This window comes from Amphiprion ocellaris, chromosome 9 (genome assembly GCF_022539595.1).
Source record: "Amphiprion ocellaris isolate individual 3 ecotype Okinawa chromosome 9, ASM2253959v1, whole genome shotgun sequence".
Classification (NCBI taxonomy): domain Eukaryota; kingdom Metazoa; phylum Chordata; class Actinopteri; family Pomacentridae; genus Amphiprion; species Amphiprion ocellaris.
The window spans coordinates 13,173,850-13,187,281 of record NC_072774.1 but is presented as its reverse complement, the minus strand read 5'-3'; the positions used below and the strand labels follow the sequence as shown (position 1 = coordinate 13,187,281).

General features: G+C 42.0%; 1 protein-coding gene across 2 annotated transcripts in view; it reads left to right on the top strand.

Moving 5' to 3' along the window:
- The window catches only part of nr2f5 (nuclear receptor subfamily 2, group F, member 5), a 69,718-nt gene that overhangs the window by 41,964 nt on the left and 14,322 nt on the right, over positions 1-13,432 (top strand). Inside the window, exon 1 of one of the 2 annotated variants that reach the window (XM_023286226.3) lies at positions 3,741-4,935. The exons of the other annotated variant lie outside the window; for it this stretch is intronic. Within the exon in view, the coding sequence (XP_023141994.2) occupies positions 4,569-4,935 (367 nt within the window). The 5' untranslated portion in view covers positions 3,741-4,568. Of the gene's footprint in view, positions 1-3,740; positions 4,936-13,432 lie in introns of those variants that run through there. 2 annotated transcript variants of the gene reach the window in all.

The window sequence follows — 13,432 nt, the reverse complement described above, 5'->3', positions numbered from 1 at the left end:
GAAGTGTGCTCTGATCAGACAGCTCGGGCTGGTCCAGCTGAATCGTTACTCACAGATTTGATGATACGTTTATTGTGCGGTACTGTCCTCTCATTGTTTACTTCTGCACGAGTCAGCCTTGATATGGGATGAAACAAACAATGCTGTGACTGTACATTTGTGCTGCAGTGTGGAACACATTCAGAAGCATAGAAAAGGCTACAAATGAATTTTTCACACCTATCCTGAAACAGCACACACTTATCTAGATGCACACTAAGACAGTGTTTGGTAATTGTGTCTCTTGTGCGTGCTGACAAAGAATCTATTTTTAATGTGTCAGATGGGGGACAAAATTCACATGTGTCTTTGTACAGTTCAGCTGAAGTTAAAAAAACTGTTTTATAGAAATCATCTGCTGTTCAAGTAATTGCAGTTTTGGTCCTAATTACCTTGTGATGTTTCCTCTGACAGTGGAGGAACATCAACATGGTTTCAAAAGCCTACCATGGACTCTGACATTAACTTAGGCTGAACTTAAAATGCATATTAAATCTCATATTTTACATTAAAGTCTCATAAGTAACAGAACTCTGACGAGATAGACAAAGAATAATTATAGCAACCAATAACTTACTAACACAGAGACAAGAATTTATGACAAAACAAATTAGAAGCAATAGTTTACACAGATTTACTGCTATTTCATAATTTGCTTGGTAATATTTAAATACATTATTAATAATTTAATCTAGTGGTTATATTATTCGTGGGGGTCCGAGGCTGTAGCCCCAAATATTTTATGAATAGGCCCAGGTCAAAATATTAGATTTTTGTTTGTTTTATTTACAAAAATGAGTATATTAAATAGAATACCTCTTAAAAGCTCTTAACACCCTTGGAAACAATATGACATTGTTGATCAAACTGACTGAGGTATAATTTTATTGTTTGATTAAGTCAAAATAGTTTTCTATCAAATGTGTCTCTCACAACAGGATATTATAGAACAGGACATCTCTAATCATTACACAAAATGTGGCAACAGGTAGTTAAGTAGCAATTAAAAACACATTTCATTGTTTTATTGTAAGTTCTTGCAGTCAGATAAGTTGTCATTAGGCTAAACAGTGACAGATTTTTTTTTTTTTTTTGCCAGCAACACAAGGAGCAGATTTACATTAATTACTCCTAATTATTTATTTGAGGTATTGTGTTATTGGACTTTGTGGTTCACTTTTTCTCTTCACCAGCACCTGCATGGCTTCTATTTGCTATTTTAAGAGTCCCTAATTGCAATTAATGAGATTTATGACAGCACGTTTTTCCAAGGCACAACTTTACACATGACTACAAATCATCATAAATAAGAGTAATTCCAGAGCACGCTGTTTGAGAGTATCTGATCTATCTACCCTTCACTCGCTGCAATAACTAAAATAACTTGACAATGGTGCAGTTATCAGGTTAAAATCTGAAAAGTGCTGAATAAGGCTGAGCTGACCTTGTCAAGATCCCCACTATAAGTCTGATTTTATCTCAGTTTATAGTTGAAAAACCTTCTAGGAATAAGTGAAAAATATTTATTTGAGGATGCATGTGCAAAAAAAAAAAAAAACAAAAAACGAAGGTTCAGCATGTTGGAATTCATGTAAGATTCCTAATCTTGGCTTTTCATTTTCCAAATCTGTTGCTTAAAGAAATCATTCCTCTTTTGCACCAGTTTTTTTTTTTCAGATTTGAGAAAAGACAAAGAAGAATGGGCTGCTCTGCTCTTTATGTCTCCACTGAGGGATTAATGGGTGGACATCACTTACATTACCGAACCTCTGCTTGAGCCTCATTTAATTAGTCTCTTTTCTGGTGAAATCCTGGTCAAACTGATCATAAGCCTCACTTGTATTGAATTACACTCTAATTATTAGGCCCCCAAACCCTGAGGTGCCCTTGGTCACTGGCCCTATAGCTCATGGAATCTCCTAATAGCGAGGCGCAGGGCTAATTGGGAGACAGGTAAGGTTACATGTGACAGCAATTAAGCCGTGCACAGGGCCAACTTTATGGCCTCCGGCGCTGCACTCATAGCCTTCGAGTGAGGGTTTGTCGTTTTTTAGCGCTTTGTTTCCTATTGGGAGAATGACTGTCTTCTTTTTCCAGTCCATATCATGTAAAGAGCCACAATCCCGGTTGTTTTGTTTTTATTGGTAATGAATAAATGAAACCTAAATTTTCTTTTAGTTTCCTTTTTCCTCCTGTTTCTCGAGTTATCATTATATTGTCGTTCCTAAGCAGCCCAGGGCGGTGAGGACACTGAACCCCCCCTCCTGGTAGCGGTGTTGCTAGAATTACCTTCACATGACAAATCAAGACCATATCTGGGAAAATAATCAGCTCTCGGCGTGAAAACCCCCATTAGAGAACAACACTGTCGCTGTTAATTACCGCAATGGCCCTTTTGTGCGCAGGCAGAGACTCGCAGTGTAACACAACAAACACACAAAATCAAGACTTTCTCTTCTGCTCACTCGCTCAGTTCGTTGGGAAGTTTGGCACCTTTTTTTGGTTGTTGTTGAGCTGCTTCACCGCAAACTGGGAGCCGATTTAATTGTATATGCATGTATTCAGTCATTCTGCGGGATTTTGGTTTGTTTTGCGCAGGATTTAATTGTCTGTGCCTAAACTGCAGGATTTTGGAGATAATCAGTCGACGAGAAAAGCGCCGCAGGATTTGGTGCGCGCTGGACAGCTGACCTGAGATTGATTAGTGCTGCATGGTAGATAAAACGGCTGGTAAACCATGACCTCTGGCTGTACTCCAGAGAGCAAAACAACACCAAATCATATTTACAGAGAAAACGTTCTTTTTTTATATCTCGTGTCATGAGAATAAAATAAATAGGTTTATACTTTCTTAGATCTTAAATATCGCTCCAGACAGGTTTTAAGATACAAAACCCTCCCTTGAGTGAGAATTGGTGTCTCAAATTGTTCTTTTTCCTGATTTAAACATCTCAACTGCTTCTTCCTTATTTTAAAAAAAATCTTTTTGAATAACGTTCATTTAAAAGTTTAAATGCAGCATAAACATGTCTGACGTTTCACTCACTGTATTGCGCTTCAGGCTGGACACTGAACCAGCTGCCAAATGAGTTAAAATTACGCTCATAAGTGCGACTTTTTCAAGCTCCGAGTTTTTACCCCTGCAGCACATACAGGTGAAAACACAGCATTCATCATTCTACACAAGACGTTAAATGCCCTCAGAATACAAAGTAATTGAGTGGAGAAGCATCACTCATCCTCTCCTTTGAGGTTTACATCATCTTTTCACATATGTAAAGTCCATTTAAAAAGACAAAACTGGTTCGAATAATTACCTAAAGCAACAAAGACGCAGCACACATTCAACAGATTTAATATTAGAGCTTATATTAAATGTATTTTTTAAAAACTAGATGCGCCAGGACGCACAAGAAGCGCCACTTTGTTTCAATGAGACTCTGATGTAGTCCACTTTAAAGTACTTGTATCACAACAACCGCCCCTGTCACTCAAACTCATCCTAATCGACCGCGATCCAATCAGAGAGCGCTTTGCTTTTTTACCAGACTTTTGGGGCCAATCACAGTCGCTCCTTCATTCCTCCGTTCTCCCGCTGAGGGGAGGGGACACGACCTAATTTGGCACTTATGCCCATATATGGAGCGCCGCCAGGGGAGGGCAGCCGTACGAGGCAGCCTTCTGCTGACACTTTCCCCAAATTGTAGCTTTGACTCAGAGACAGGACGCACAGTCGGAGGGTGAAGCGATACACTCAAGCGGCGGGTGAACTCTCTGTCTGTGTCCAGACTCTCCTACATGGACGCGGAGCATCCACGCAGCTCGGAGGATATTTCAGCGGTGTGTTCCTTAAACAGATATCAGAGCGCACACTGACGTCGCTTTCCAAATCCTCGCCACGGCACACAACTACAAGAGGAACCGGGATTGCCTTCTCCCTGCGCTTTACACCGTTTCCAAGAGCGCGCTGGACTAAGTGAACCTTTCACCGGGTAAAAAGAGGCACGTGGTCAGTGTTTAGTCAAACTAGCGATCGAAGAATTCACCTTGAGCGATTCCAAACACAACACTGAACGCGTGACTGAAGAAAGACGAGACATTGTATGCTTTATATTCAGTGTCATTTGTCTCATTTGAAGTTCTGGAGGAAAGCAAACAGTCAGATAACGTTTGAGTTTCAGGCTCTGACTGACTTTCCCAAGAGGTTCCACTCTGAAGAACAACGTGTTTATGGATTGCTGCGCAGCGAGGAACACCTGGAGTTGTAGGCTGAGCTTTCATGCATCGATCATGTTGATACCTCGCTGTTGCTGTAAACTTTGATAGATGTTTGCGGGACGGTTTCAGTCATACTGAAAAGCATTTGCAGAGTTAAGCTCAGATACGTTCAGACTGACCTCTGGGGAAAGTGGGAAGCGCCTTTTCGCCCTCTCTCGTTTTTTTTCTCCCAAGACGTCAGGACGGATCTCTATCACGCAGTCTGACTCTCCTTCTGTGATCTAAACAAAGACCAAGTGTTTGGGGATAGCATGGCAATGGTAGTAAACCAGTGGCCAGAGAACATTTCTGCAGACCCCGGGTCTCAGCTCCAGATATGCGGCCAGGAGCCCGGTGGGGCACCGGGGACACCCAACGGTTCCACCCCCGGGAACGACGCACTTTCCGGGGACAAGATCCCCAACGTGGACTGCATGGTGTGCGGGGACAAGTCCAGTGGGAAGCATTACGGCCAGTTCACCTGCGAGGGATGCAAAAGCTTCTTTAAGCGCTCGGTGAGGCGGAACCTGACATACACCTGCCGGGGGAACCGAGACTGTCCCATCGACCAGCACCACCGAAACCAGTGTCAGTACTGCCGGCTGAAGAAGTGCCTCAAAGTCGGCATGAGGAGAGAAGGTAAGGCCTGTGAGTGTGCTATGGATGTCACTTTGAGTTGTGCCACAAATTCAGAAATTATCTGTGCGTAAAGTTGCGCGTAATTTCCATCACTGTAAAATATCGATCTTAACAGCCAGTTAAGTCTGGTAGTCAGCGGTAAAAGATTTTGCTGTTTAAAAGAAGTGACTAACTCTTCACTTTGGGATGTTTTATTACTTTTTTACACATATGACAAAACACATTTGCAACAAAGTATATACAATAAGGCGGAGTGTATCTATTTGGAACATAAGCATTTTGGATTCAGACTGCTTTGGATTACTTCACCGCGCTGATAGATTTCGTCTGACCGCAAGAACACAAAACATCTCAGTCTAAATATGACTCTTTTGTAGTTTTGAAGAATGTATGATCCCACATGTCTAATAAGGAACGTGCTCATTACAAATTTGCGCGTAAAACTTGGCGCCATGTGATGTGGAATACGCAGTCCAAAATGTTCCGTGCAGTTTCAAACCTCAGTGCCTGTTATGTGCAAATAATCAGTCACCACCTGCGCTGCCACAATGCTTATTTCACATTCATTTTCCAAATCCCTCCTTTGTCTCTCCGTTTTAATTATGCTGCTGTTTGCTCACCGACACCCCGAGCCGCTATAAGAGGATGCCGCTATATTTGTTGCATTGTGTTGGATTAACAACGGGTCAGTTGGTGCCAAAGAGGAGCAGTGGAAACGCGAAGAGGGGAGCTTCCCTTATTAATTATCATTCAGCGGCGACACCTCATTCACGAGGCATGCGATGGTTTAAAATATGGACCAAAGTGAGGAAAAATCCATCTCCTCTGGCTGTTCCTGTTTTGTTCTTTTGTTTGTTGTTTTGTGCGCAATCAAAGCATCTTTTGTTTCTGATGATTTCTAACCAAAAGTACAGGTTTGATTGATTGGGAAACAAATGGGAGTGCAGTATTTGAGTAAACTGTGTGCCTTACCAAAGCAACTAACTCAGAAGTTTTTAAAAAAGATGCAACCCTTTCACATTTCCCCCCTCAGCGGACAGATTAGGGTCCGCACCGTCCCCGTCCTGCTCAAGGACACTCAGGCAGTGGATGCTGAAGGACAGACAGTGTCTCCACAACGACCCCGCAAGCTCTTTGTTCTTTGGCTGAGCCACAGTGTAAATACAAAGACGGTGGAAATACCCGCCCTAATAGAGCCGAGCCGAGGTGAGATGATCCCTCAAGGGTTCCCGCGAGTGAACTCTTTGCCTCCTTTGCCTCCGTGTGTGTGTGTGTGTGTGTGTGTGTGTGTGTGTGTGTGTGTGTGTGTGTGTGTGTGTGTGTGTGTGTGTGTGTGTGTGTGTCTGTCTGTGTCTGTCTGTGTCTGTGTGTGTGCACTGTACACACTGTTGCCCTCAAGCCACCGACTCGATCACGCTCCTTTCCCATTGAATGAACCCGAGGAAATCGCCTGACACCCGCAGCGTATTTACTGGAAGACATTAAGATGCAAAAAAAAAATAATTCTCACAAGATCAGGAGAGAAGTTTGGAGAGGAGAGGGTTTTTTTTTTTTAACCCTTCATGAAAATGAGCTCGTTTCATTGTTTGGAGTGTGAATTTTTTTTGCAGTTTTATTGTCACTGTTGGGTTAAAACACAGTTTTTTAAGCAGTAAAGTTAAAAGGAATGAGTCTTTGCTCATTTACTGACTAGTCCACAGTGTAAACAAGTACATTAAGAAATCACAAATTGTCTTTCTTATGTGAAAATATATTAAAATCCGTCTATTTGGCACAATGTTTTAGTTTGAGCTGAAGCCAGAAGTGTGTGGCTCATTGACACAACAGCAGATAATGTCAGCTGACAGAAGTGAAATCTTGAAAAAGAAAAATTACCCCAAAATGTTAAAAGATGGCTGGCTGACTGGTTAATATAGAGATTTTTTTGTGCGTGAAAGGCTTAAATGTGAAGCAGGTCAACAGAACACTGGCTCAACTCATCTCCTGGTGCATTTGAGGTCAGTCCTCAAATCCTCTTTGTTGACTGACTTCCACTTATCAGCCACCATTTTTTTGTCTGGTTAGGACAGTTTCTACTGAGGCATATGAGGCAATTTTCTCAGCGCACTTTAGTGACAGTTTACAGAAGTTAAAATAATGTTTTCAAATTACAAATCCGGCTGAAAGGTGATGAGTGTAATTACTTTAAAATAAGCAGAACACAGAAGCCCAGCTGGTTTTGAGTGACGTAATTTATATTTTATCTGGTAGGAAAAACACCCAGACAACTGCTGTACAAATAAGCATTTGTACAAACATGAATATTTAAAGACAATCATTTTTATAGTAACATCTACAGTAAACTGAATCCTGCTATGTCCTTGAGTTCAAACTGAAAAGTGTGAGGACTGCTGAATGCATATGGTCGCTGCTGCTGCTGTCTCCCCACAGGTCATACATAAGTCATGTTTTCTTTATTTTTCAACAGGTTCACCTAAGGTTGTCAGGGCGACGCAATGTTTGTTCTCAGATATGATCCATATTCAAATGTTTTGAGATACTCTGAAAATGCCGCAGAAGATGTGGATGTTGAAACACAGTTTGTTGAGCTGAAAGAGTTTGGCATGCTGTTAATTATTCAGAAGCCTTTTACTTCCTTTTGAAATGTGCTCCATCGTAGCATATGGGTCATAATGTGAGTGCTTTTGGATGGAGCGCGCAGTTTCATCCACAGATGAAGTCGGATTTGTGCAGATTATGTTTTTGGATACCACAGTTTCCTCGTATAAATATATAAAAAAACAGCAGCTTGCTCTCAGTTATTAAAAATACAACGATTTTTAATATCACTGACATCGCTGTGTGACTTTCTGTTTAGACTAAATAAATATTTATCTGCCTGAGAAGACATGCTAAAAGTTTTATGAGTGGACCGTGGAAGATTTAGAAGTTCTTTGCTTTCATGTGGGTTTTTTTTTTTTTTTTTTTTTTTTTTTTTTTTTAGTTTTGTTTGTCTCCCAAAGGGGACGTTTGACCTCTTTCTGTAGACTGCTGTGTTGAACATAATATCATTTGTTGGAGACTTTTACCCAGAGCACCTTTCAGCAGCGTGACAGCAAACATCTCAGTGTCTAGCCTCAGTAGGAATCAAACCTCTGAAACCTTGGCAGCCTCAGTGTCATTGTCTCATCACGCAGCTGCACAGAACCTCCACTTGTTTCTCTGTCAGAGCAGTTTCTAGGCTGACGAGGAAGCAGGGAGGCAAAGAGAATCAGCCTGACAGTTGCTTTGAACTGGAGTGAACGTTTTAATTTTGAAACACCCCGCAAGGACGAGCCGCCGACTTCACCGAGACACGTGTGGCAGTTTACTGTGGTGCTTTTATGCGCGATGATAAGGTCAGCTTGTCTGCCATGAATCAGCTGTGTGCACATGTAGACGCTCACACACAGCTAGCTGAATTAGCAGAGTGTATAGTGAGTGATGGAAACAGACCCAACAGCCAGAAATCTGTAATACCCACATTGAACTGCCTCCTCTGACCCACATTACACTGTGACAAAATACCAACAGCAGCAGAAAATATAGGTCAACCAAAACTAAAACATTAATAACAGAGTGGCTGGACTCAAAGTCCAAATGTGTGAAGTGTCCAGGGGCCCCTCCAGTGTGCAAATACCCAGCCTAACAGACAGTGTGTACTGACTAATCCATACTCAGTGAGCTTGTAACAGCAGGCAATTTAACACCAAAACGCTGCAGTTTGGCCTCACTTCAGCTCTGAAAACCTTTACTTATCCCGGTAATTTAGCTATTGACAAATTCCAATACTTAACCCCTGTCACCGCACTCGAGTCATTATGGCAGGCCTCAGAGGAAAATGGCTCCCATTGACATATCATCCACTTGAAGTGACACACTGGAGCCTCAGTTCGATTTTGAATAAATGAGTGATTCTGCTCTTTTTGTCAGGCTTTATGTTGCAATTTGCTGAGCTCTTGTTCAATATAAAGGCGTGTTTTTATGCCTTTTTCTGCACATTGCACCAGACAAAAGTAAACATGACCTTCTCAGGTGCATTTAGTCATTCATGCTAACAAGCTGACTTAAGTGGCTCAACCTGTTTTTTATGTGTCACTCGGGTCACATGTAATAACACACAGTGGAGAGTTTGTCGGTCGTATTGTATTTGTGAGGCACATTTAAACCCCAAAGAGGCTCCGATCTGCTGCACACTAAAATAACACTGCAGGGAAAGCCCTGCACATTTATATTTTAGGCATTTAGCCGATGATCTTATTCATGCTCAGTGGGTAGAGGTGTAGTGGAAGTATTTATAGCAGCACAAGGAGAAGATGAAGCCATAAAGCGCCGCTAACAACCTCAGCAGACTTTTTCTCAGAGGAATCAGGAGTCAACGGGGACAACTTTGTCCTGCTGTGGCCCCGCTGTGTGGTAAATAAAGAGGGGAAGGAGGGGAGGTGGTGTGTAAATAAGCGTCAAGAATCACTTGGTGAATTTGGTTTACTAATTAATTCAGGAACTGTCTCATCAGGCCTGAGAGATGAAGACTGAGGCAACTGCAGCCGCACAGTGAAGCGACTCAAGTTGCTCACGCTAAGCTCCTCTGCCCTCCACGTCTCTGTCGGTCTCGTTCTGTGTCAACTCTGCCTCCTGCTCCTGCACCGCCTCCGGTTCTTCTGCGCTCCCGTTCTGCTGTGTCTCTCACGTTCGCTGCATACCTCTGCTCGGTCATGTTTGACAGACAACCGGGGACAGAATCAGTCCTCTTTCAGCGTGCAGGTGGTTCGTTCTCAAGGATTTCTATTTAGAAGAGGGGAGAAGAACGAAGAGTAGTGAAGCTGGCCAGTACATCCATTTTCCAACACTCTGTTTTTTTTTTTTTAATATTTAAGTTTGTCAAGCTTAGTAAGACTTGATATTGTTGTACACAAATGGGGTGGAACAGTTCACAGCAACCTCGGACATCATGTAGAGCTGCACATAATGATTATTACTATAAGTTGTGTGGTTTATAAAATGTCAGAAAATGATTTTAAGAACAAGTCAATTAGCATTTCCCAAAGCCTAAAATGACCATTTTTTTGTCCCCAGCTCAAAGTTAACTGTCACAGCAGAGGAAAGAACTCAGAAAATATTCACATTCCAGACACTAGACCTTATTTTCTTATCTCTAATCAAAATTGATTATCAACATCAACTTTTTTGGGAAAACACGAAATCTGTGTATTATCTGTAGATGAACAAAATGTGGCACAGAGCACTGAATGCACTCTATATCCCTCTAAGCACTCTAAATACCTTCTAGCCTTATTAGCCTAAATGCATTTTTAATCTATGTAAAAAAGCTAGTATTTGCAGCATATTAAATCACTCGAAACTGGTTCTTTTATACTGAAATGATAAGAACAAACTGAGAGCAGACCAGCTGCACACTTTCATATGATTCTCCAGCACAAGAACTACTGAGGAATATAACACGGACAAGTTAGCTGCTGTTTTTAGATGATCTGCTGTGTTTGATGCACAAACCTACCGCTCAACTGTTTGTCCATCTCTTTCAAAACAATACAGTCACACCAATGTCTTCTTTGACATGGTGTAGTTAATTAATTTAGGGCTGAATGATGTTCAGTAAAATAATTGAATAAGTTAGACCTAGGAGTCTCCATGAGGTTTGGCCAGTTTAAATCTGTGAAAACACAGGGGTGTTCACAGGTAGTCTGTTCCTCCCCCCACCAAAAATAATGGATTAATCCGTCTTTAGCTGGGAAATGGTCCTTCTAACGTTGCCTGTTTGCACAGGACAGGTTGTGTACACTTTTTACAGATTTAACATGATGAAAAACAATACAGAGATCAATAAAAGTGCATCAAAACAGTAAAGTTATGAACTGTAAGATCAAAAACAAGCTCGTGTATCTGTAGCTTCATCGCTATAAGAAATGTCTTCCACATCCAATAAGCCAAGGGAGCCATTTTTCCTCTAATAACAATAAAATAAAAAACTTGAAAAAGGAACATGTTGGAAGCACTGGAAGTTATATCTGGCAGCCAAAAATGTTCCTGTAAAATACACAGCAGAGAGCCTGCTCTTGCACAACACCACACAATAAGGATAAATACAGTGGACCATGGACTCTGCCAGACTGCATGAAACCACACTCTACAGCATTTGTAGATAACACATAAATAATTGTAGTTCTCTGGTAGAATTAGTGGAAAACCCTGAGCTTTAGATCAATCCTTATAGAAACAGGCTGACCCAAATTTTAGCCAGAGACAGAAAAAAATGGGAATGAGAAACAGTAAAGTTGAGCAGTGGTGCAACAATGACACACATTCACTCACAGAGGTTGCTGCAAGGTATTCCAAGTTTGATTTCACTTACTTTCCTGCTCCAGTCGGACTCTGGCTGCCCTGCTGCAGCGACCTGCAGGTCAGAGTTCAGGGCCAAAATAAAACTACGAGGGCCAGGGGGTTGTTGCCTCGGTGTCACCTCGCACACTGAACCTTCACCATGCATGTGTCTGCACACACCGACGCACAGAAAATGCTGCTTTCCAACTGTATTTTTAGCAGATAATCGCCCACGTGTTCTATGATACTTGATTACAGAATTTTCTAATGCTTCATGCACACAGTTTTATGACCTGAGGTGACGTGGACACACAGGTTTATGTGTTCATGTTTTGCCCGTCAGTGGAAGCTTTAGAAAGAGAAAAGCTACTTATTAAACGCAACTATTAGACTGAGCCAAATCTATAATGCGGCCGTGTTGCCCCGGCACTGTGACCTTTTAGTCCAAATGTTGATAGACCTTAATTGTGTTTAGCTGCTGTAATTCCACTAACAGTCTGACCCAGAGGCTAATCCAGGGCAGCCAGGCAGCGAACTGTGCACTCTGCTCACTGCCATTTGCTGAAGTGGCATTTTGAAAGTCGCAGCTGAAATGTCCCATGGTACCTCTGTTTGCATGCACTTTCCTCCTCTCCCTCACTCTCGTGCCCTCATTTCATGCCCTACCTACACGGGATGCTGTTTTGTTCAGGGTTTTTGGGATTTGTTGGCCTTTTTAAAGTGCCTTTTCTGCCCTCCATGTGGAATCAGAATAAATTTGTTTGCCTAATAGAAATAACTTTGTGTATGCTGCAGCTTGTTCCTCTGCTCGGCGCTCCACAAGCTCAGTCAATTGCATGAAGCTCAGGCACAGTGCACCAATTAAAAAGCAGGAAACGGATTATGGCAGACTCTCAAATCTGACTTTCTGTTCCTCCACCCTCGTTTTTTTCTCTATCTCTCTATCTCTGACCCTGGTTACCTTTTTTTTCCCCTTATCCTCAGGCATCTGTTTCTATCTAATGTCATTTCTGTCTCTCTCGCTCTCTTCCTACATCCAGATAGCACATCTTTCTGTCTCTACGCCCGTCTCGTCTTCTCTTTGGACCTTTCCACAATCACCCCTCTGCCCTTTTCTCCTTTCTGTCTGTTCCTCATTCTCATCAGGCAGCTGTAGGCGTGGAAAAACAGAGAGCGATGTGTTTCAGTCAGACGTACTCAAGTGCTCTGCCTCTCAGGCACGAGTGACCCCCACAATGAGGCTTTTGAAAAGTCAAGTGGATCAAGTAGATTCACCGCCATCTGCAGGATTAACCACTAATCAATATAAGAGCAGATTAATAGCTGTGAATTCACAAATCGGAGAAGCTCTAAACAGCAGCGTACAAACAGATTGCAGCATAATTGAATACAGATGAATTTGATCATTTCTCTGTGGAGGTCGGGGACAATGTGCTTTACAACTTGTTCACAGCTTCAGGGAGAAACTCAAAAATAAACCAGGCTGATCACCCCTGTAGACGATTTTTTTAGGCGAAACCAGGACAGAGTGACAGTTTCAGGTCACAGACTGAGATATGGACAGTCGTGGAAGAGTCGTTTGAGACTGTCCTCCCAAAGAAGTCGCCAGAATGAGTCATTTCACAAGTGTCCTTTCGATGTCTGCTAACGATCAACTGAGGACGCCCTCTAGCGGAGGATGGAGGATGAAGTCGGGACGTTTTAGTAGAGTCCCAGAACTCAGACACTCCTCCATACAAAATTTTAACACCACTTTTTGAGTCCTGTGATAGTTAACGCTGGTTTCTCATAATCACAATCCTTCTCTGACCTTATTGTTAAAACCACATCGTAGCAGTTTCCCTGATGCTAGCTTATTTTATCCTGAACCATGAGACACTTTTGTACCTAATTCTCATTGTCAGATCATAGAACAGATTTACTTCAACAACATAAACTTCCAGACAACACGCACAACCCGTTCTATTGGGTTGCACATCACATCAATAAACATGGACATATTTGGTATCGCTGGGTTCAGAAAGTTTGCAAAAATAGCATCAAATTTCTTTTACTTCTTTGTATTTTGCACAACACGCTAAAAACAAACTATCTAAAGTCACAATGACTGCTGTAAGTCAAGTCCAGCAGCATTTTG